Consider the following 23,137-nt stretch of genomic DNA (forward strand, 5'->3'; position numbering starts at 1 on the left):
GGGGGGCAGGGGTTTTTTGAGACAGGGTCTGACTCTCTTGCCCAGGCTGCAGTGCAGTGGCACAATTTCAGCTCACTGCAACCTCTGCCTCCTAGGCTCAAACCGACCTCCCACCCCAGCCTCCTGAATAGCTGGGACCACAGGCACACACCACCACTCCTGGCTGTTTTTTATTTTTTGTAAAGATGAGGTTTCCCCATGTTACCAAGACTAGTCTCAAACTCCTGGGCTCAAGCAATCCACCCTCCTCGGCCTCCCAAAGTGCTGAGATTACAGGCGTGAGCCACTGCGCCCGGCCTAAATACATTTCTGTTAACTCACTGAAAGACCAAAGGAGTTGTAGTTATTCTACCTAGAGAAGGGACCCCAAGGGTGACGGTGTGTAGAGACAGCATTATTTCTCCAAGTGTAGTCCATGGACTAACTACATGAAATTACCTTTTTAAAATAAGATTTAAAAGATGCAGATTCCTAGGGGCCAATTCTTAGTCTATAAACCAGAATATTTGGGAATGGGGCCTCGGAATCTGCATTTTAATATGCTTCCCCCTTACTCCCTGCCCCCAGTTCCCAGACTTCTATGCATGATAAAATCTGAGAACCAGGCTGGGCGTCGTGGCTCATGCCTGCAATCCCAGCACTTTGGGAGGCTGAGGCTGGGGGATCACTTGAGGTCAGGAGTTTGAGACCAGCCTGGCCAACATGGTGAAACCTCGTCTCTACTAAAAATACAAAAATTAGCCAGGCGTGGCAGCACACACCTGTAATCCCAGCTACTTGGGAGGTTGAGGCATGAGAATCACGTGAACCCGGGAGGTAGAGGTTGCAGTGAGCCGAGATCCTGCCACTGCACTCCAGCCTGGGAGGCACAGTGAAACTGTGTCTCAAAAAAAAAAATTGAGAACCATTTCACTAGGAAATTGAGGAAACAAAACCACTAGAGGCACTGGAGTTAAACAGCAAGAAGAATGAGAAGTAGGGAGAAATAGGAGGGAAAGCACAGGACACTGGTGTCTTCTCTGCAGCATTCTTGGCTCCCACAGGTCTGACCACCAGCTGGCCACTGCAAGGCCCAGCCACCCTGCCCCAGACTCACAGCAGTGATCTGGCTCCAGTCCCTAGAGTTGCCAAGCTCCACCTTCAGGTCCTCATAGGATTTGGCGTTCTGCACATAAAGTAAATAACAGATTAGACCTGGATCTCAGCAGAGGAGATGGATGAGAAGCCATTTTTCCTCAGGAATGGAAAGAAGGCTGTTCTGGGGCCTAGTGGTAAGAAAGGAAAGAGGATACACAGGCTGAGGCTGGAGGAGGGTCCCTGAAAAAGGAGATTAGATGGTGGGGTTGGGACCAGAGGGGCTGCCAGAAAAGGGCAGGGCAGCTATATTTGTCCCAGCTCAGCCTGACTTGGGGATGGGGAGGATCTTTTCCCACCTGCAGGGGCCAGGGCAAGAACCACAGGCAGTGTGGAGAACCCTGCCTAGGCTATGTAGGCTCTGAGGAATGCAGGGCTCCTGGGGATGGGCGGGGGTCCCCCCAGATCCTAGAAGGGATCCCTGCCACAGAGGAGTGAAGGGACTATGGCTCTCTGAGGAGTCCCATCTCCATATCCTAGAGCACACTTATGCTGAATGAATGAATGAATGGGTGAATGAGGCTGAGAGAGAAGCCAGCACACACTTGAGGTGAGGGAAGCGTGATAACTAAAGTGGACTGAGAAAACCTGGCATCTTGATATGCTGCCTTGAGTAAAAACTAAAATCAGCCCATCTAACTGCAGAATTTAAAAAACAAACCAACAGATTTAAGGAAATTAAGCTTTCTGCTTCCCTAAACCCATGTGTTGTGACAATTTAGAGCACCCAGAGCCACCAGGCCAGGCTTCACTCTACCTTGGCCTTCTTCCTACTGAAAACCTTTGCTGGAGTTCCATCCTGGGGATCTGCCCCTTGCTTCTATGTGGGGCCAGTTTAGGAAACGCCCCGTGGGAGCTTGGCACACCATCCCTCAGGTAAGGACCACATACATGACCCATTTTGCTTAGAATTTAGCACCAGGGGCCGAGTGCGGTGGCTCAAGCCTGTAATCCCAGCCCTTTGGGAGGCCGAGACGGGCGGATCACGAGGTCAGGAGATTGAGACCATCCTGGCTAACATGGTGAAACCCCATCTCTACTAAAAAATACAAAAAACTAGCCGGGTGAGGTGGCAGGTGCCTGTAGTCCCAGCTACTCGGAAGGCTGAGGCAGGAGAATGGCGTAAACCCGGGAGGCGGAGCTTGCAGTGAGCTGAGATCCGGCCACTGCACCCCAGCCTGGGTGACAGAGCAAGACTCCAACTCAAAAAAAAAAAAAAAAAAAAAAGAATTTAGCACCAGGAAGACATTTGTCAATTCTTTAGAACCAGCATGTTTCAGCTGGCACGGAGGATCCACCATGTTGCTGCAATGATGAGAACATTGTAGCTGGCACAGTAGCTGGCAGCCACACGTGGCTAGTGACAAACTGAATTTTGAATTGTGTTTAATTTAAATAATCAGTACATTTCTTACCTATACTATCCAGCAGCTTTGCTCTAAAAGTAGTGTGCAAACAAGGCACTATAATTAGCCTTGATTTTTGATAGACTTCTTCCCTCTCACCAGGAGGCCTAATGGCCTTAGTGCAGCCTTACTTTCTATTCTAAGCCTCTTCTAGCCCCTTTCTAAATCAGCAGTTCATATATCCCAAAGAGACAGAATGGCCTGCGGGAATCAGCACTGATCTCCAGGCAGGGCTAGAGAAGGTCATGCTGGGATGAGGCCACTCACACTCCACTTAAAGGGATCCCAAGCCAGGAACCAGCCTGTGAAGGTGGGGGGCTCGTATCCCTGCTTCACTACAATGATGGGGGTCTCAGGGTCACGCCCGCTGGGATGGGTCTTGAGGTATTCCTGCGCACTGATGGCTGCAGCCTTCTTCTCCTCCTCATTGGCATGTTTCCCAATCCAGAAGAAGACCTATTGAGAAATCCAGAAGATCAGTCCATCCTTCCTGTCCTCCCTGGCCCACAGGGCTCTGCCTCAGTTGTCCAGCAGTGAGGCCCTGACTTTGACCCTGTCTCTATCACTACCAGCCAAATGACCTAGGGCAGGCACCATCTGGCCTTGAATTTGTATCTGCGAAATTAGGAGGTTGGACAGATGCCTTGTACTTGGATATTCTGCAAATGTGTGTCTCCCAGACTGTCCAAAGCCCAGGATTATCAAAAACACTCCTGCTCTCATGTGAAATAAATAGGACTTTGGGAGAGAATATGCTCTTCCCTGCAGCCTCTCTTGAGCACGTTACTCCCCACCTTCCTTCTTTCTTACACTTCTGGTGTTCATACCATTTCCAGGGAGAAATTATGTGAGGACTAAGAAAATGTTGACACTTACCTAACCTTAAAGCCACTCTTTCTTGGCCCTGGGGATTGAGGTACCTGGAAAGAGGGGTCCCCAGGCCCTTGGTCCTACCTGGTCCCAGACATCTAGTAGGAACACGTCATCCTCTTCCAAGTCATCCTGACTGAAGTCAGGGATCTCTGTGGCCAGGAAGCGCCCAGTCTGGTTGGAACATTCAAACAGCCGGGGGGTGATGATCAGGTTTTCTTCCTGTAGTCTGCAGGATGGAGAGAAGATTGTACTGGCAGAAGGAAGGTGTGGCAAAAGGAGATTGAGGGCAGAACTCTGATGAAGGGACTCTGGCATGGAAAGGTCATCTCCAGCAAAATGCTCTGTCTTCTGATTGATAAAAGGGTCCCCTCTAATTCCAAGAGTGCTCTGAGGGAGAAATTGTCACTGCTTTCTGGACATGCATTCCAGTGGCTTTTGCAGAGCCTTGTTAGGAAGTTCCTCCTGATATCTTCCCTCCATCCCTCCTGCTGCTACTACAGTACATACCCTTTTGCTTTTGAACTAGGGACTAGTGGATCATGGATATTCTCTAGAAAAGCCATTTGAGCCAGGCACAGTGGCCCACGCCTGTAATCGTAGCACTTTGGGAGGCTGTGGCAGGTGGATCACCTGAGGTCAGAGTTTGAGACCAGCCTGGCCAACATGGTGAAAACCCGCCTCTACTAAAATACAAAAATTGGCCAGCATGTTGGCAGGTGCCTGTAATCCCAGCTACCCAGGAGGCTGCAGCAAGAGAATTGCTGGAACCTGGGAGGCGGAGGCAGAGGCTGCAGTGAGCCGAGATTGCGCCACTGCATTCCAGCCTGGGTGACAGAACAAGACTCTGTCACAAAAACAAAACCATTTGAAAGAAGGCTTGTGGCTGGTGCCCCTCAGCATCCCAGGCCTGTGTCAGGACCTAAAGGCAGGCTGGCCTCTGGCATCTTCTTACTGAAAGGCAAACCTCTAGCACTGCCCCTCGCTTTGAGCTGCCTCCTATGGCCAGGAATTCCCTTTGCCAAGGAAACACCCCACCAGGTCCCAGGCATACTATAATGAGCAGCACAGACACAGCCCCTGACCAAGAGGCTCCAAGGGCATGGGCTGCCTTTGATTCATCTTGTATCCCTGGGGGCCTGGCACAGGGCCTGACACACAGTGTCCTTAGTCCATGCCTGCTGTAGGTTCTGGGTGTGGGGATGGAGATGCTGGGAGGCTCCCCCACCTTGGTAACCTGGAGGCAGAGGGACCTGAGAGTTACCTCTTGGTGTTGGCATAGGGAGCCTTCCCGCCCAGGGCCATCCAGAAGTTGGCTGGCTCCTGCCCTTCCACCACCACTTGCTTCTCCGTCCGGGAGATGGTGTCAGCAACCATCTTGGCCATCTCCCGCTCGTCTCCGCTACAGCCCTAGGAAAAAAAAGGGTTGGCCAATTGCTAGTGCCACCCCTACCTCCACCCTCCTACCACATTCACTACCCAGAGTTCCAGGGTCTAAGAGGGCTCTCCTGGGTCAGGACCCTGTGTATACAGGCCACACAGGGACAATTACATGCTCTCCTCTGTCCTTGACACTCCAAAGAATAGAAGAAACTAGAGAGTATTTTCAAGGGTCGAGAGGGACTCCAAGAGGCTATGCATTCTTCTTACAGAGATCAAAGGAGAGGCAGTGACAGGCTCAGGATAGTGAGAGAGAGCCCAAGACATAAAGACAGACCAACCCAGGGACAGATGGAGGTGGCCAGAGAAACAGAACAAGAGAGACTGACTCAGAGAGGCAGAGAATCTGAGGATGGTCATTGACGAGGCAGAAAGATAGACCCAGAGCTACTGAGGAGGGAGAGACTGGGCTCCAGAGGTGGCTGAGAACCGAGCAGGCACAACTTAGTTGGCCAGGGGTTCCTGCCCTCACCTAGGGGCTGCTGTGAAACTGGGGGACTCCCAGGACCCACTTGGGGATGGGGAGACCTCTAGGCCCTGAACACACCTTCCCACACCATAGGTAGCAGCAGGACTGGGTCTTGAGGACAAAGACATCATTGGAATTGAGGAAATTAGCCCGCGCTGGGACCTCAAAGGCCTTTGTGTTGTTGGCGCCCGTTCCCTGGACCTGGAACAGTCGTGTGGAGGGCTCAGGCTCCAAGTTCTTAGCTCGGGAGGTGCCTCCCTGCAGGTGAGGGGAGAAGGCAGGGAGAGAGAGTCAGGAGTCACATAGTAAAGAAGATGATGAAGGAACAGAGGGGCACAAAGAGAACCAGAGAGGGACAGGGTAGGGCGGGGCGGCTTGCCCCTGCAACTCCTCTGATGCTCTGTCACCAGGTCTTTCTAAAACATTGTTTGCATCATGGCGCTTCTCTGCTCAAAAACATTCAGTGACTCCCCGTTGCTTATAGCCTAAAACCCAGCTCCTGAACTTTACCTTTGAAGGCCCCACATGATGAAGATGCAAACTGCCTTTGCAGACACTGCTACCATCAAACCCTCCAGCGTAGCTCTGCCGGGCTTCTTTTTTTTTTGAGACGGAGTTTTGCTCTTGTTGCCCAGGCTGGAGTGCAATGGCACTCTCTCAACTTACTGCACCCTTCGCCTCCCGGGTTCAAGCAATTCTGCCTCAGCCGCCTGGGTAGCTGGGATTATAGGCGCCCACCACCATGCCTGGCTAATTTTTATATTTTTAGTAGAGACGGGGTTTCTCCATGTTGGTCAGGCTGGTTTGGAACTCACGACCTCAGGTGATCCGCCCACCTCGGCCTCCCAAAGTGCTGGGATTACAGCCGTGAGCCACACCGCCTAGCCTTTTATTTATTTATTTTTTTCTTGAGACTGAGTCTGGCTCTGTTGCCCAGGCTGGAGTGCAATGGTGTGATCCTGACTCACTGCCTCCCAGATTCAAGCGATTCTCCTGCCCCAGCCTCCCCAGTAGCTGGGATTACAGGCACACACCACCACATTCAGCTAATCTTTGTATTTTTAGTAGAGACAGGGTTTCACCACGTTGGCCAGGCTGGTCTTGAACTCCTGACTTCAGGTGATCCACTCGCCTCCGCCTCCCAAAGTGCGGGATTACAGGCGTGAACCACCACACCCGGCCAGTTCCACCAGGCTTCTGATGTTCCCTACAGAGCCTCTCCCCAGGGCCTTTGTCCTTGCTGTGCCCCCTGCATTGCGTGCCCTCATTTTACCTCTGCTAAACTCTTCAACTCTGACCCAAATGTCAAGACAAATGTGTCCTCTAAATCCCCTCCTGCCCATAAACTCTATGATATTCCCAGATTATTGTACTCCAGCTCCTCTTTTGACTCAACTTTTACTTCTGGCATTTCTTTTTTTTTTTTTTTTTGAGACGGAGTCTCGCTCTGTTGCCCAGGCTAGAGTGCAGTGGCGCAGTCTCGGCTCACTGCAACCTCCGCCTCCCAGGTTCAAGTGATTCTTCTGCCTCAGCCTCCCAAGTAGCTGGGACTACAGGTGCACACCACCATGCCCAGCTAATTTTTGTATTTTTAGTAGAGACAGGGTTTCGCCCTATTGGTCAGGCTGGTCTCAAACTCCTGACCTCGTGATCCGCCCGCCTCAGCCTCCCAAAGTGTTGGGATTACAGGTGTGGGCCACTGTGCCTGGCCTACTTCTTGCATTTAACCACATGGTTCCTTAGACTGTTGGTTCACTGCTAAAATGTCTGTCCTCTCCCAACAAGATGGTGAACTGTATTAGCATGCCATTCTTCTCCTTGCTTGGGGAATTGCAAAGGACTGTGTGTTTAAGGCACTCAACAGGCAGATTATTGCTTAAATGATTGCATGAGATGTCCGTTTCATTATGTTGGAAGGCACCAATGCAGTTTGCACAGGTGCATCATTTAAGCAAATCTAGCCAAAATATCTTCCTTTTTTATGTAAATGATTCAAGGAGTTGGGGTGTAGAGGGCAGGCAGTACTTACACATGGTGAATGTGCATTACACGTTTTTGTTTTGTTTTGTTTTCTTGAGATGGAATTTCATTCTTGTTGCCCAGGCTGGAGTGCAGTGGCACAGTCTCAGCTAACTGCAACCTCTGCCTCCTGGTTTCAAGCAACTCTCCTGCCTCAGCCTCCCAAGTGGCTGGGATTACAGGCATGTACTACCATGCCCAGCTACTTTTTGTATTTAGTAGAGATGGGGTTTCGCCATGTTGGTTGGGCTGGTCTTGAACTACTGACCTCAGGTGATCCACCCACTTCGGCCTCCCAAAGCACTGGGATTACAGGTGTGAGCCACCACACCTGGCCTTTTTTTTTTTTTTTTTTTTTTAAAGGCTGGGATTACAGGCATGTACTACCATGCCCAGCTACTTTTTGTATTTAGTAGAGATGGGGTTTCGCCATGTTGGTTGGGCTGGTCTTGAACTACTGACCTCAGGTGATCCACCCACTTCGGCCTCCCAAAGCACTGGGATTACAGGTGTGAGCCACCACACCTGGCCTTTTTTTTTTTTTTTTTTTTTAAAGATGGAGTCTCACTCTGTTGCCCAGGCTGGAGTGCAATGGCACGATCTCAGCTCACTGCAACCTCCGCCTCCCAGGTTCAAGAGATTCTTCTGCCTCAGCCTCCTGAGTAGCTGAGATTACAGGCACCCACCATCATGCCCGGCTAATTTTTTGTATTTTTGTAGAGACGGGTTTCACCATGTTGGCCAGGCTGGTCTTGAAGTCCTGATCTCAGGTGATCTACCCACCTCAGACTCCAAAGTGCTGGGATTACAGGCATGAGCCACCATGCCTGGCCCAATTACACGTATTTCTAAAGTAACCAAATGGGTTGTTTCTATTACCAGTTCCACATAGGTGATAGAACCTCCAGGGTAGTCTTCTATGAAGAATGGGCTTCACCCTAAGCCCTGCTCCCACCATCCATCCACTTCCCCATCTCCTGGATGCCTGTCTTGCCACAGTGGGTACTGCCAGGCACCTCAGTTCAGCAGCCACACCTGGTATACCACCATGCGTCCCTTGAAGATGGACATAAGATGAGGCGGCTCCTTGCCCATTGGGACCCGGATCTGGACTGGTTCACCATTGTACTTCTGGTCCAGAATGACGGCTTGATAAGCTGATGCTGTAATTTCATCTTGGCTGGCCTGGCTGCCCTGGGGATGAGCAGCAGGGAGTGAATGGGATAGGGTCAGCCCCCAATTCTGACCCCATCCTCAGCCTCAGCAACAACTCCATCCCCAAGTCTGACCTGGTACTAAACCCAATTTTCTTCCCCACCAAACTCCACTGTGAAACAGCCAAAACCCCAGTCTGACCCAGACCTCAGTTCTGATCTCAACCTCAAACCTAATTCTTTCGCAGACCCAGCCCAGCCCTGACCTACCTGCAACCCCAGCCTTAACCCCAAACCTCCTCCTTTCCTTACTGCTCCTTCTTCAGGGAAGCATCACAGGCACCACACCACTCACTCCTAGACACACTGCCTGCTCCCTCACATCTAGACACAAAAACCCACGGGCACAGCAAGTGATAAGAATGTGCAGAAGGCAATGAAAATTGGAAGGGAGACTCAGAACCAAAAGGAAAAGCGCTGTGAATGGGGGTACTAGCAGGACCTCATAGCCAAAGCAGTCCTTCTTGAAGCGGTGAGATCCCCATCCCCAGAGGTATTCAACCCAAGGGTGATGGCCACTTAGCAGGAGTATGTACAAGGTGGAGCTAAGCCGGCTATGCTCTGGGTGGGATGTGGTGGGACCTGACCTGCCAGATGTAGAGCAGGTAGTGCTGCTTGTTTCCGATGAGGTAGGTGTAGAGCAGCAGGTAGCAGTCACCCCCATAGAAGTGGCCTAGCCACTTGGAATCCACAGGTACCAGTTCTAGGTTCTCAATGCGCCACACCTAGGGCCAGTATCAGGCCAGGGTGAAGTCCAGGAACAGGTTCCACCATCCCTGCTCCACCCAACACGGGCCTCTCTGCCCTCACATACCTGCACTTCCCCACTCCCATCATCTACCATCTTCTGCTGGGCAGCCACCTGAGGCTTTACATGCATGGATGTGGCATCAAACTTCATCTGTTCCACTTTGGCTAGAGTGGGGGAAATCATGACACCAATTATCACCAGCTGAGGCCCCCCAGGTCCTCACAACAGCCCTGAATGGTGGCTACAATTCTTAGACCCATTTTCAGATGAGGAAACCGAAGCAAGAGAGATTCAGTAGCTTACCTGGTTGCACAGAATGTGGCAGAGCTACAGTAGAGAACCGTAGCTCCCTCCCTCTAAAATTCCTGCTTCACCAGTGCCTCCCAGGGAGCCAAGAGAGGCATAAGAGCAAGGCTTTAGCTTTGTTGATCTACATCCTGACCCCTGCAGCATTCAGACTTCAAGCCTTGACCTTGTCTCCCAGCTCAATAGGGAGCTCTGCAATGATGGAGGCTGTACACTATTATTTCTTCTCTCCTAGGTGCCAGGCACCAAGCTTGCCCTCAGCAAATACTGGCGGGTAAGAGACTGAGCTATTTGGTTTCCAGGGAGGCTCAACCCCTTCCCAAATGAAACATCACATCACTCTCAGCTCCCTTTTTTTTTTTTTTGAGACGGAGTTTCACTCTTGTTGCCCAGGCTGGAGTGCAATGGCACGATCTTGGTTCACTGCAACCTCCACCTCCCAAATTCAAGCAATTCTCCTGCCTCAGCCTCCTGAGTAGCTGGGGTTACAGGCATGCACCACCATGCTTGGCTAATTTTTTTTTTTTTTTTTTCAGTACAGACAGGGTTTCACCATGTTAGGCTAGTCTCGAACTCCTGACCTCAGGTGGTCCACCTGCCTCAGCCACCCAAAGTGCTGGGATTACAGGCATGTGCCACCACGCCCAGCCCTCTCGGCTCCCTTTTTGTGACAACTAGAGTTTGTCCATGTCCCCACCCGCTAGAATAAGCCCAGAGCCGATGTAAAAGTCTTCGTGGAAGACGCATGTCAGGGAAGGAGGGTGGGTGGTAGACCAAGTGGCTCTCCTGGCCCAGCTTCTGGATCCTGGCTCCCTCACTGCCCCGTAACTGGCCCTCACCCACGGAGCCCACAGTGTGGGTTTTGCTCAGGCCTGAAGTCCGGTTGGACACTGTCCACTTCTGGAATAGCTGCTGAAAGACGGCCGACTCAGCACCATCATTCTGCACCTCCACCTGTGTGCTTGGTGGGTACTGCTTGGCTTTGATGAAGTTCTGGGAAGAGAAAGGGCTGAAAGCTATGCCCCTCCCCTAGTCCCCACTCCCAATGCAAGCCAAAACCTGGCTCTAACCTAACCAGATCCACCATCAGATCTACCCCTGGTACCAAAACTGAACCCAAACCCAATCCCAATGCTAATCCCCAACCTAACCCTACTCTGACCCCCAGCATCAAGGTCAAATCTGATACCGCCTGAAACCTAACACCGGCCTCAAGACTCACTCTGACCTCAACCTCAAATCTAATACCCAAACACAACTCTGACCCCAATCCCAAAGCCAAATCTAACTCCTAAGGTGACCCTACCTCAATGCTAATCCTAATGCCCAGTCCCCAATCCAACACTGGCGCTGGCCCCAAGCCAGTTAGGGTTATGACTCCAGCCCCAGCAATGACCCCAAACTCTGACTTGGTCCTGGTCTGAGCTGACCCAATCCCCTTCTGTAGGAAGCCAGCCTCCTTCCATTTCTCCTTCCCTTCTCTAAACTCAGCTCAGGTGCAGGGAGGTGAGAACCCATATCCTGAGGTGGCCCCAGGGTTGCCTGGTGGTTGACTCCCTGGTGTGCAGAGAACCCCCAAGATGACTACAGAATGGCCCCTCAGGCCCCTCCCATTGGGCCGTGCCCAGCCCTCATCCTGCCGCTCCCAGCCTTCCCTGCCTCTGCCTGGCGCTATGCCCTGGTCTGAGCCTGCCTGCCCACCCCATGCAGCTATCTGCTCTCTCCCATCACTCTGCCCTCCTCCTGGATCCCCACCCCTACCAGCGCATGGCTCATGGCTCCCTTCTTCTCCTGCTCATTGGCTTTCTTCCCCTTCCATACGTAGATCTTCAGGCCCCCCTGGTCCAGGATGTAACAGTCCTAGAGTCGGGAGAGGTAAGAGTCTGATGGAGCTGGAAGTGCTGGACTGGGACAGCCTCACACACAAAAATAGTCTCTCCCTCCCATGCCCACCCCAAGCTCCCTGGAATTTTTCTGACTTGAGGGAGAGGAGGCCAGGCTGCAGTGGGCTGGGGGGTCTCCAGACCCTCTCACCTCGTGACTGAGCAGGTCCTGCGTCAGCGGCCGTGTGGCGACTTCCCTCACCACCAGATTCCCCTCAGCGTCAGACACACTGCAGGACAGAAGCAAGGCATAGATGGGGAGGGGCCCCAAGCCCCTCAGCCAGGGCACCTGCTCCCAGGGAGTCCCCAGCACCCAGGAAGACCCCACTGGGCACTCACTGGTACAGTTTGAGTGCAGCCTTGAGTGCCGGCTCCACCACCGTGTCGGGCACAGCTGCCTTCAGCTCCCCGCGCTTGCCCAGCACATGGTTCATCACCTCCATCAGCTTCGGGGATGCTGATTCATTCTCTCCATCCACCACGCCTACATAGGTGCGCCCTCCCCGCTCCTGGTCTCGGATCTCCTTGGCCAGAGTCAGGCCCTGCAGGAAGGCCCCTGGTGACCCATCAGGAGTAGTGGGGGAACAAGGCAGTGTCTGCCACCCCACACCCTGCCAGGCAAGCCCAGACCACCTACAGCAGCAGCCACAGGGGTTGAGACCCCTGCTCTGCTTTTCCCTGTCGGAGGGGTCAAGCTTTTAAGGCATATAAGGAAACCAGGGAGAAGGCAGCTGGGAAAGCAGGTTTCCCCACCGTCGGGAAGGTGCTCAAGTGGGCTTGCTGGGCTTTCTGTTCTGACAGTGTGGGAAATGTGTGCTTAGACTTCACAGTTCCGGACAACAGCTGAGCCTCAAGGATCACAGTACTCAATCTCTTTCGCCGGGTGCGGTGGCTCACACCTGTAATCCCAACACTCTGGGAGGCCGAGGCCGATGGATCACCCGAGGTCAGGAGTTCAAGACCAGCCTGGCCATGGTGAAACCCTGTCTCTACTAAAAATACAAAAAAATTAGCCGGGCATGGTAGTGCACGCCTGTAATCCCAGCTACTCAGGAGGCTGAGACAGGAGAATCACTTGAACCCAGAAGGTGGAGGTTTCAGTGAGCCGAGATCATGCCATTGCACTCCAGCCTGGGCAAAAAGAACAAAACTGCATCTCAAAAAAAAAAAAAATCTCTTTGCCCCTAAACATGCTTGCAGTCTCACAGTGCACACACAGCGTCAATGTGCTGTGAGTATAAACACACATATGCCCATGCCCATTTCATTCACCACTGGATCACCAAGGCTTGGCACAGGCTCTGCCACACTGTAGAGACTCATTCTATCTGAGTGGATTGATCACAAGTTCTCACACAAACTCCAACATGCACACCTGCCCCAAACACATGGAGAGTGATCCACCTTAAAACACACTGTCCCCAATAGTCAGTGGGGAGAGGCCTGGGGAAAGGAGCAGGTGGGGGCAGTTGAGGATCTGAGAGGGAGGTGTGGTGCATGGGAAGGTTTACCCTGAGTCTCTCCATGCGGTTACTTTCAGGTCCATTCCACTGGATGATAAGCTTCCCGAGGTCCAGGAGGAAAACATCCCCTTGGTTGAAACTCTTCCAGGACATCTCTACCTAGGGAGCCATGGGGGAAGTGCAGACCCCACTCAGAGCTCACCTATCATCCATCATCTTGGCCACCCCTCCTTGCCCCTCACCCCTCCTCAGCTCCTGCCCTCCACCCTGGGCCTCACAGCCCTGGCCGATGTTCCAGTGGGGCCTGCCTACCTCTCCAGCTACCACGTTCCTCTTGCCCTTGACATGCAGCAGCCTCCGGACATCATAGGAGTTGGTCTCCACCTGCTTCAGGCCAGAAGCCACGCCTCCTTTCTGGATCCTGAGAAGAGGTGAGCAGACCCAGGGGAGTGGGCTGGGAGGTGTGCCTGGCCCCTGTTCTCCCAGGTCCTGGCTGCCACGCTGGGGTCACCTGAGGGCCAGGCTGGGAGTAGGCAAGGTGAATGAGGTGCTGAGGATGCAAACTTTCGGGAGTCACTCACTATCAGGTCCTGAAAGTGCAAGGTCTGCCTGTGGCATGCCCTTGAACCACCCTGACAGTCAGAGCAACCTTAAAGTCTGCACCCTAGATCTTCACTCATCTCGCCCTAGTCCCTGCCCTGTGGAGAGGCCTGCAAAGAAGGGTCATGATATATGAAGAGTAGGAAATGTATTAATAGACCAGGTGTGGTGACTCCTGCCTATAATCCCAGCACTTTGGGAGGCTGAAGTGGGCAGATCATTTGAGGTCAGGAGTTCCAGACCAGCCTGGCCAACATGGTGAAACCCTGTCTCTACTAAAAATACAAGTTAGCTGGGCATGGTGGCGGGTGCCTGTAATCACAACTACTCAGGAGGCTGAGGAAGAAGAATCGCTTGAACCCTGGGGGCGGAGGTTTGCAGTGAGCCGAGATCACGCCACTGCACTCCAGCCTAGGTGACAGAGTGAGAGTCCATCTCAAAAAAAAAAAAAAAAAAAAGGAAATGTATTAATAAATAGGGACAGAATCCTGAGGACAGGGGATCAAAGTGGAAGAAAAAACAAGAAGGGAGAGGTGCCACTCCAGTGCCCACGGGAGTGGACTACTGCTGTAGCGTGGGAAGAGAAGAGCAAGACAAAAAAGAAGAACGGGAACTGTGGCTAATTAGAGAGCCCCCGGCCTGTCCTACAGGTCAGTAACAACTCAGCTCCAGAGTGTGTGTTTTCCTGGGGAAAGCTAAGCTAGAACTTCAACTTGTACAGAAAAGCCAGCAGTCTGGTCTGGGAGTGGTAGCTCATGCCTGTGATCCCAGGACTTTAGGAGGCTGAGGTGGGAGAATCACTTGATCCCAGGAGTTTGAGACCAGCCTGGGCAACAGAGCAAGACCTTCATCTCTACAAAATATATATATTAAAAAATTAGCTGGGCGTGGTGGCTCAGGCCTGTGGTCCCAGTTACTCAAGAGGCTAAGGTGGGGCCAGGCGCAGTGGCTCACACCTATAATCCCAGCACTTTGGGAGGCCAAGGCGGATGGATCACTTGAGGTCAGGAGTTCGAGATCAGCCTGCCTATGGTGAAACCCTGTCTCTACTAAAAATACAAAAATTAGCCAGGCCTGGTGGTGTGCGCCTGTAATCCCAGCTACGGGGGACGCTGAGGCACGAGAATTGCTTGAGCCCAGGAGGCGGAGGTTGCAGTGAGCCAAGACTTTGCCACTGTGCCACTGTACTCCAGCCTGGGCAATAAAGCAAGACTCCACCTCGAAAAAAAAAGGAAGAAAAAGAAAAGCTGGCAGTCTTGGTTTTTAGTGTGGTAGGCCTGCATTAGAGATGGGGGAGCAGCCATTTGGTCTGTTGGCCAGAGTTGGGCGATTAGACACTGAGCTCTCCAGGACATTCAAGTAGGAGCTGATTTACAGAGATTCACAAGAGTTACAGAATTTCAGAACAGCCTCCAGACCAAGGACAGAGCAGTGGCAGAAATAGGAGTTGGGGAGTGGAAAAGTGAAGGACAATCGCCAAAACTCATGAGGGTCCCCCTCGTGCCTCCCCCCACAGTTCCAGGGTCCCTTCCCCATCCCAGGTCACCTCCCCCTGCTCCGAGTGTTCTTCCCAGACCTGAACAGGTCTGGGTGTCCCTGCCTCTTCAGTTCAGCCCCAACCTCTCCATCCCTACCACTCATCCTCATTCCCTCAGCCTGCAACCCGCCCTCCCTACACAAGGCCTTGCTTGAAGTAGCCTCGGAAGGCCTCGCTCTCGTTGCCCTGGACCTCGCGGTGCTGCACAGCCCGGCCCTTCAGGAAGTCATCCATCTGTGTGGTGTAGATGGCAGCTGCCCCCTGCTCATCCAGGGATGAGTCCTGGCCAATCCAGTAGTGGATATCATAGGACAGGTTGCTGGCTGTCTTGTGGATCTAGGGAAAAGGTGTCCAGTGTACCCGAGACCCTGGGCTCCCACAGCCCCTCCCACTCTGTGTGACCTCCCACACATGTGCCGTCCAGGACCATGGGGGAGCGTGGCACAGGGCAAGTGCACTAGGCTAGTGGTTAGGGGCCCTGAGTCATGGCCCAGCTCTACCATTGACTCTCTGAGACATGGATTCTCCTCTCCAGGCCTCACTTGCCTCATCTCAGAAACAACTTGCTTATGCCAGGCACGATGGCTCACGCCTGTAATCCCAGCACTTTGGCGGATGAATCACCATCAGTTCAAGACCAGCCTGGTCAATATGGCAAAACGCTGTCTTTACTAAAAATATAAAAATCAACCAGGTGGGGTGGTGGGTCCCTGTAATCCCAGCTACTTGGGAGGCTGAGACACGAGAATCACTTGAATCCGGGAGCCAGAGGTTGCAGTGAGCCAAGATCATGCCACTGCACTCCAGCCTGGACGACAGAGCGAGACTATCTCAAAAAAAAATAATAATAAATACCTAAAATAAAAATTTTAAATGAGTCAATATAAAGAAAAAAATACAAATGTCTTAATAGTACAGGTGGTACCAGGGTGTGGTGAAAATCAAGGTGATATGAAGATGACTACGAGGCTGGGCGTGGTGGCTCATGCCTGTAATCCCAGTATTTTGGGAGGCGGAGGCAGGTGGATCACCTGAGGTCAGGAGTTCGAGACCAGCCTAACCAACATGGTGAAAACCCATCTCTGCTAAAAAATACAAAAAAATTAGCTGATTGTGGTGGCATATGCCTCTAGTCCAAGCTACTCTCAAGGCTAAGGCAGGAGAATCGCTTGAATCTGGGAAGTGGAGGTTGCAGTGAGGCAAGGTCGCACCACTGCACTCCAACCTGGGCAACAGAGTGAGACTCCATCTGAAAAAAATTTTAAAGAAGGAAGATGACTATGGATTTTGGAAATGTGGACTCAAGTTAGGGTGATATGGCAACAATGCAGAAGTTTCCCCAAGAATGTGAATCCACAGAAATTGGCCTTAGCTGGGAGCTCAGTGGATCAAAGGCAGCAAGAGCCTTTGACCTCTGTAAAGCCACCACAAAGATGGGCACTTGGGCATACCCAGTGAATTCTGTCTTGGGGTGAAGCCAGGCCAACTCTCCCCATGGTCCCCAGCCTGTTTCCTCCCTGACACCACAGTGGGTTTTGCTCTCTGCTTAGCCTCCTCCTCTGCCCCTGACTCACAGCCAGGATGATGTAGCAGTCACCATCGAAGAAGCTCCCAAAGGTGCTGGAAGGAACAGGCACCATCTGCATGGCCTAAGGAGAGAAAAGGGGTCAGAGGGGCTGCCCTGGACCACCAGGACCCCTAGGCCTGGGAGGAGGAGGGCCCAGGGGAGGAGGCATCGGAAAAAAGAGCCGGGCCCAGGAATGAAAGGAGAGAAAAGGAAGAGAGAAGGAAACTGTGTGAGGGGCGGGAGAAGGAAAATCAATGGTGGGAAAGGAAGGGACGAGTGAGGAAGAAGAAGTGGAGAGGAAGGTTGAGAGACAGGGGGAGAAGAAATGGAGAAAGGGAAAGGGAGACCAGCCAGGGTGTGGATGATGCGGGAGGTGAGGGGCTGAGCTCTCGGGGGCTGCAGGGCAGGAGCAGAGGAAACTAAGAGAAATCCCAGGCCTCTGCCTTGCCTCCCTCCACCCCAGGCCTGCGAGACCCCCATGCCCAGACAGGGCCTCACCTCGATCCTCCATATCTGCAGCCCCGGGGTGGTGATGTTGAGAGAGCCTTTGACTTGGGCGCTCAGCTTGGTCATGGTGAGTGAGCCTAGGGGAGAAGGCATTGGGAGCAGGGGCACCCTGAGTTCAGATGCTGCCCTTCCAGTCTGCCCCTAGAGAACTCCCAACAGTGCCAGGAAGTCGCAGGCTCAGAGGCCTGGGGGAGCATAGAGGGTTACTCCTCACTCAGTGACCATTTCTGCTTGTTTAGTACCGAATCCGCAGTGTCTAGCACAGTGACTTTGCTCGATAAAGGAAGAGATGGGGAGGGAAGGAGTGAGGGATGGATGAATGAATGAATGAATGGATGAACAGAGTGAACCCTCCCACTGTGAACCACTCTCTGCCCGCTAAACTGGAAGGAACGCCCCTCCCCAAGCTTTTCTCCTCACGTCAGCCCTTTCTCCTTTTTTTTTTTTTTTCTTTTCTTTTTGAGATGGAGTCCTGCTCTGTCGCACAGGCTGGAGTGCAGTATCGTGATCTCAGCTCACTGCAACCTCTGCCTCCCAGGTTCAAGTGATTCTCCTGCCTCAGCCTCCTGCATAGCTGGGATTACAGGCATGAGCCACCACGCCTGGCTAATTTTGTATTTTTAATAGAGATGGGGTTTCCCCATATCAGCCAGGCTGGTCTCAAATTCCTGACCTCAGGTGATCCACCTGCCACAGCCTCCCAAAGTGCTGGGATTACAGGCGTGAGCCACCGTGCCCGACCAACCCTTTCTGCTTGGACCTGTAGCTGTGTCCACTCCAGCTGCTCATGAGCCTCACCTGGGGAGCTTCTGAACGTGCTGATGCTCCAGGCTCTGGCAGCATCCCTGGGGATTCTGATTTAATTAGGCCAGGGTGGGGCTGGGCATGGGTGCTTTATTTTCTGCCTTTTGGGAGGTGGAGCATGGGTGCTTTTAAAACTCTCCAGTGATTCTGATATGAGCGAGGGCAGACAGCCACTTGTGCCCAGTTATTCTCCTCCCTAGTTTTAAGGCTTCTCCTCACCAGGCCAGAGGCCACCCCGATCTCCATGGAGCCTATCACCCAGCCTGGCAGGGAGCTGCCCTCCATGAATGCTCCTTGAACTGATTAATGAATGAAAGGGCATGTGGAACAGGTCAGGCCTCCACTCGCTGACAGCCTGAAATCTCACTATCTAATCTCTCCTTGCACCTTGACTTTGAGTCACCTCTTAGTGACTTGGCCTTTTAGTACTTAGAAACTCCCTTTTCTGAGCCCTGAGGGACGGCTGCTGCTTCCCTGGCATTCTAGAGTTTGAGGTAAGGCCCTGCCCAATCTCTTGATCAGTGCCTCCTCTGGCTGATCATAAGCAGCTTGCTGTGTATCTGTAGGAGCCCCTTGGGCTTGGGTCCCATCTGATGGCCTGTTGGCTATGGCCTTCTCCATCAGGCAACCATGATCTCCTCCATCAGGTATTTTTCAACCCACCAAGTCCCCAGGGCTCCCAGGATTTCTGGTCCAGCAGAACCAAGCTGGGTATAAAGGAGGAGACCGTTTTCTGTTTCATTTCCATCATCACCTTTGTCTCTGTCCCCTCCTTTTATCTATCTATCTATCTATCTATCTATCTATCTATCTATCTATCTACCTTTTTGAGACGGAGTGTCACTCTTGTTGCCCAGGCTGGAGTGCAGGGGCGCTATCTCGGCTCACTGCAACCTCCGCCTCCCAGGTTCAAGTGATTCTCCTGCCTCAGCCTCCCGAGTAGCTGGGATTACAGACGCAAGCCACCAAGCCCAGCTAATTTTTGTATTTTTAGTAGAGACAGGGTTTCACCATGTTGGCCAGGCTGGTCTTGAACTCCTGACCTCAGGTGATCCACCCACCTCAGCCTCATAAAGTGCTGGGATTACACGCGTGAGTCACCTTGCCCGGCCCCGTCCCCCTTTTTCTTTGACACTCACTAGCTGTATGAACGTGGACTTCCCTTCTTCATCTGTGAACTGAGGGAGTCAACTTAGGGGGTCAACTAAACTGATGATCTCTAAAGTCTCACCCAGGGACATGCTGATTCCAGGGGTAACTGGCAGCAAGAGAAATAGAGGGTGGACATGAGGAGGCACTTCTTGCTCATCAGAGGGGGGATTCAGGGCAGCAGAGACTTGAAAAAACCAGTGCTCCCCCTCCCCAGAGAGAAATCAGGATTGGCCAGCCCCCACAGGCCAAAGGTGGGCAAGGGGACTCGAGTGGCAGCTCTGAGACGTGGCCACCCTACTTGGTATATACCCTCCAGCTGCTCCTGCCCTGTACCCATGGTTGGTCAGAGCAGATGCCTCTCCTCCACCCCTTGGTAGGGCCTCCTCCTCACTTCTCCTGTCTTCCCTGAACTGTTAGGAAGACCAGGGCCCCTCACTTCCCCCAACCCTGCCACCATGGGCCCTTGTTTGGATTTGAGTTGTCTCTTCCTTCAGCCTGAATTCACTGGCTTCCTCAACTCCTGATACTTTCCCTTCTGTGTCCCCAGACCAGGGAAGGGCACCGTCACCCCAAGACCTCAACACCAGCCATCTGTGCAGCATCCTGGACTCCTTTCGCTTCTGCCCTTCTGCCACCTAAACTCCCTTGAGTCTCCCCACTACACACAGCCCCCTGGCCCCTCTCTGCTGGCACTCTGCCCTCTAGAAATGCCACGCTGCCGGTGGGCCCCACCCCATGCTGCCTCTCACCCCACGCCTGCTTGCACTGCTCCCACATGGAACGTTCTCCCCACCTTTCCCATACTAACGTGCTCTTCTAGACTCAAGTTAGATCTCATTTCTTCCAAGAGACCTTCCCAGAATCCTCAGGCTGGACAAGGAGCCCCTCGGCATCCTGGACTGTCCCCTCTCTTGACCCCCTGACCACATGGTGATGAAAGAACCTGTTCGTAAGTTTGAGGTCCCTGAGCTCCAAGACGTAGATATGTTTGTCTTTGTAGCCCCCAGCTCCTAGCACACAGTAGATGCTCAACAAATACTCATGATGTTGAAAGGCTGAACTGTGGGATGGAAGGAGGACCCTCCCGGGCGTTGGAGGGGTTTGGGCTCCTACTCTCTGCAGGCCATCTTGTGTTTCTTTCTTTTTTTTCTTTTTTTTCTTTTTGAGACAGAATCTCACTCTGCTGCCCAGGCTAGAGTGCAATGGTGCTATCCTGGCTCACTGTTATCTCCGCCTCTGGGTTCAAGCGATTTTCGTGCCTCAGCCTCGTGGGTAGCTGGGACTATAGGTGTGCACCACGACACCTGGCTAATTATGTATTTTTAGTAGAAACGGGGTTTCGCTGTGTTGGTCAGGCTGGTCTTGAACTCCTGACCTCAAGTGATCCACCCACCTCAGCCTCCCAAAGTGCTGGGATTCCAGGCATGAGCCGCTGCGCCCAGCCCACCTTGACTTTCTTATCTGAGCCCTGTTGTACTCGAGGTGCGGCTCTGTTGTATGTGGGGTGCTGCCATGGCCCCTAGTTCCCAGTGGTGCAGCTGTGAGCTAGACAGGAATGTGGTGGGGCAGTGGAGGCAAAGTCCCAACCCTCAGACAAAAGACATCCTCCTGCTTCCCAGGCTTGTGAGAGCAGAGGGAATAGACACCCACCCACACCCTCCAGCCCAAAGGCTCTGCCCCTCAGTGGCCTGCAGGAGGCCCCAGCAGATGATGTCCCGAGAAGACAGTAGCCAGTGTGTCCTCAGAGCCTGGTCTGCACCTGGCCCCCATCCCTAGTTCTGCTAAATGGGCCCACAGTGGCTGGGGAGGCTAATGGGGCAGCTCCAGGTAGAGGGGAGATGGGGCAGAGGTGCATGCTCGGGTGTCCTGGTATGGCCCAGGACCTAAGGCCCTGCCACCTCCAGCCCCTTGCCTCTGCCTTTGCCTCTATCTTTGCCCATTCAACTCCTCATGGCTGTTGCTCATATGCTAGGAGCAAGGAGGCAGGGCCCTGAGGTCCCAGGAGTGTCAGAGGAATGGTGACACAAAGGATAAAACACTCCAGATGAAGAAGAAATGGGCAAAGAGATGAGCTGGTGGGTAGGGGGCTCGGGGAGTGAGGTCAGGGAGACTAACTAGTCCCGGTCTGCCCAGGACTGTCCTGGTTTTAACTCTAGAAGTTCCAGGGCAATTGGGATGGTGACACCCAAAGTGGGATGGGGCTAGCCACAGGTAGGAGACTGAGAGAGCCATTGCCTGGGGCAGGGCCAGCAAAAGTCTCTCCCTGGAGGCCCAGGACAGACACGCGGGGCTCCCAGCACTTCTCAAACTATCCAGAGTGCCAAGCCTCCCTCTCGAGCCCATACCAAGGTGCTCCAGGAGGCCCCAAGTTGCCTGAGAAAAGCAGAGGACCCCCATCCCCTCACACCATCTAAGGTCTCCATGTGTTCCCACCAGGTTACCTTACCTGTCTTGGGGAGGCAGCTGCCACCTGGGAGATCTCAGGGAATTGTGGCAAGCTGGCTGCAGAAGAGCGACCTTTGTCCCCACCCACACCCCCTAGGAACTGCCTTCACCATATAAGGGAAGATAGGGCCCCAGAGAGGTGAGGGGGTGGGGAGGCAGGTGCTGCCAGGTCCCTGGAGCCCAGAGCCCTTGACAGCCTGACAACAAGAGCTGATGTGCCCCACCCTTGGCTTTTTTTTTTTTTAAGCCTCACTCTGTCATCAGGCTGGAGTGCAGTGGTGTGAACTCGACTCACTGCAACCTCTGCCTCCCAAGTCCAGGTGATTCTCCTGCCTCAGCTTCCCAAGTAACTGGGACTACAGACATGTGCCACCATGCCCGGTTAATTTTTGTATATTTAGCAGACAGGGTTTCACCATGTTGGCCAGGCTGGTCTTGAACTCCTGACCTCAAATGATCCAGCTGCCTCGACCTCCCAAAGTACTGGGATTACAGGTGTGAGCCACTGCGCCCAGCCCCTCCCTTGGCTTCTGAGTGAGCAAGGGATGGGGTGCTTTTCTGCCCAGGGCCCAGGACCTCACCACAGGCAGACAGCACTGTCCAGGCAAGGTCAGTGGCGCCTGAACTTTCCCCCTACCAACCAAGAGAAGGAGGCTCAGCTGTCCTCCCACCTTCCCTGGGGTGAATGGTTCACGGGGAAGGAGAGGCAGGACCCTGGGGTTCCAGAAGCCCCAAACCCAGGGATGCAGGGGCTCATACTCAGGGCCCCTCCAGAACAGATGAGAGGTCTCTTAGAGGTCTCTTCTCAGCATGACCCTCACTTAGCAAGTGCCCCCATCAGCACAACTGCTCTTCCTCTCCACCCCCAGGGGCACTGGCTCCACCTGGAGTGTTTTTTTTTGTTTTGTTTTTTTGTTTTGTTTTGTTTTTCTGAGATGGAGTCTCTCTCTGTCACCCAGGCTGAAGTGCAGTGGCATGATCTCGTCTTACTGCATCCTCCGCCTCCCGGGTTCAAGCGATTCTCCCAGCTCAGCCTCCTGAGTAGCTGGGATTACAGCCGCCCACCACCACACCTGGCTAATTTTTGTATTTTTAGTAGAGACGCGGTTTCACCACGTTGGCCAGGCTGGTCTTGAACTCCAGACCTCGTGATCCGCCCACCTTGGCCTCCCAAAGTGCTGGGGTTACAGGTGTGAGCCACTGCACCCTGCCCACCTAGAGTTTTTATGAGATGCCATAAAACAGTGCCTTTGAACTCTGTTCTGCTACCCTCTCCCAGAAGCCAAGGTTTCCATGTCTGATCCCTGACCCTAGGGGATCCATCTCACTCAGGCAGGAAAGGAGTGCAGCCATCTCTGGCGTGGGTCTCGCTGAGAAACCAGCTTCACACGCAAACTTAGCACCTTGGGCAGCTGCCTCCCAAACTTCAGAAATTCTCCTATCACCTGTGAAGTCTGGTATTTAGGAAGGTGACATGAAGTTGGCTGGGTGAGGGCAGCCCCTCCTTCTGATCACAGCCTCCCAAGAGTTCTAGAGACCAAATGTACAGTAGTCCCCCGTTATCCAACGG

General features: G+C 53.1%; 1 protein-coding gene across 1 annotated transcript in view; it reads right to left on the minus strand.

Moving 5' to 3' along the window:
• VIL1 (villin 1) overlaps nucleotides 1-21,649 on the minus strand; it is a 34,427-nt gene extending 12,778 nt beyond the window's left edge. The window contains exons 1-18 of the mRNA XM_017856813.1: nucleotides 21,569-21,649; nucleotides 17,158-17,243; nucleotides 16,667-16,741; nucleotides 15,232-15,428; nucleotides 13,268-13,376; nucleotides 13,004-13,114; nucleotides 11,832-12,034; nucleotides 11,644-11,722; nucleotides 11,371-11,469; nucleotides 10,449-10,602; nucleotides 9,367-9,467; nucleotides 9,140-9,277; nucleotides 8,374-8,532; nucleotides 5,398-5,577; nucleotides 4,675-4,820; nucleotides 3,495-3,639; nucleotides 2,808-2,996; nucleotides 1,097-1,165 (exon numbers count right to left, since the gene is read on the minus strand). Of these exons, the coding sequence (XP_017712302.1) occupies nucleotides 1,097-1,165; nucleotides 2,808-2,996; nucleotides 3,495-3,639; nucleotides 4,675-4,820; nucleotides 5,398-5,577; nucleotides 8,374-8,532; nucleotides 9,140-9,277; nucleotides 9,367-9,467; nucleotides 10,449-10,602; nucleotides 11,371-11,469; nucleotides 11,644-11,722; nucleotides 11,832-12,034; nucleotides 13,004-13,114; nucleotides 13,268-13,376; nucleotides 15,232-15,428; nucleotides 16,667-16,741; nucleotides 17,158-17,232 (2,229 nt within the window). The 5' untranslated portion in view covers nucleotides 17,233-17,243; nucleotides 21,569-21,649. The remainder of the gene's footprint in view (nucleotides 1-1,096; nucleotides 1,166-2,807; nucleotides 2,997-3,494; nucleotides 3,640-4,674; nucleotides 4,821-5,397; nucleotides 5,578-8,373; nucleotides 8,533-9,139; nucleotides 9,278-9,366; nucleotides 9,468-10,448; nucleotides 10,603-11,370; nucleotides 11,470-11,643; nucleotides 11,723-11,831; nucleotides 12,035-13,003; nucleotides 13,115-13,267; nucleotides 13,377-15,231; nucleotides 15,429-16,666; nucleotides 16,742-17,157; nucleotides 17,244-21,568) is intronic.
• Nucleotides 21,650-23,137: the final 1,488 nt, after the last annotated feature.

Source organism: Rhinopithecus bieti, unplaced genomic scaffold, assembly GCF_001698545.2.
Source record: "Rhinopithecus bieti isolate Rb0 unplaced genomic scaffold, ASM169854v2 scaffold_42532, whole genome shotgun sequence".
NCBI classification, from domain to species: Eukaryota; Metazoa; Chordata; class Mammalia; order Primates; family Cercopithecidae; genus Rhinopithecus; species Rhinopithecus bieti.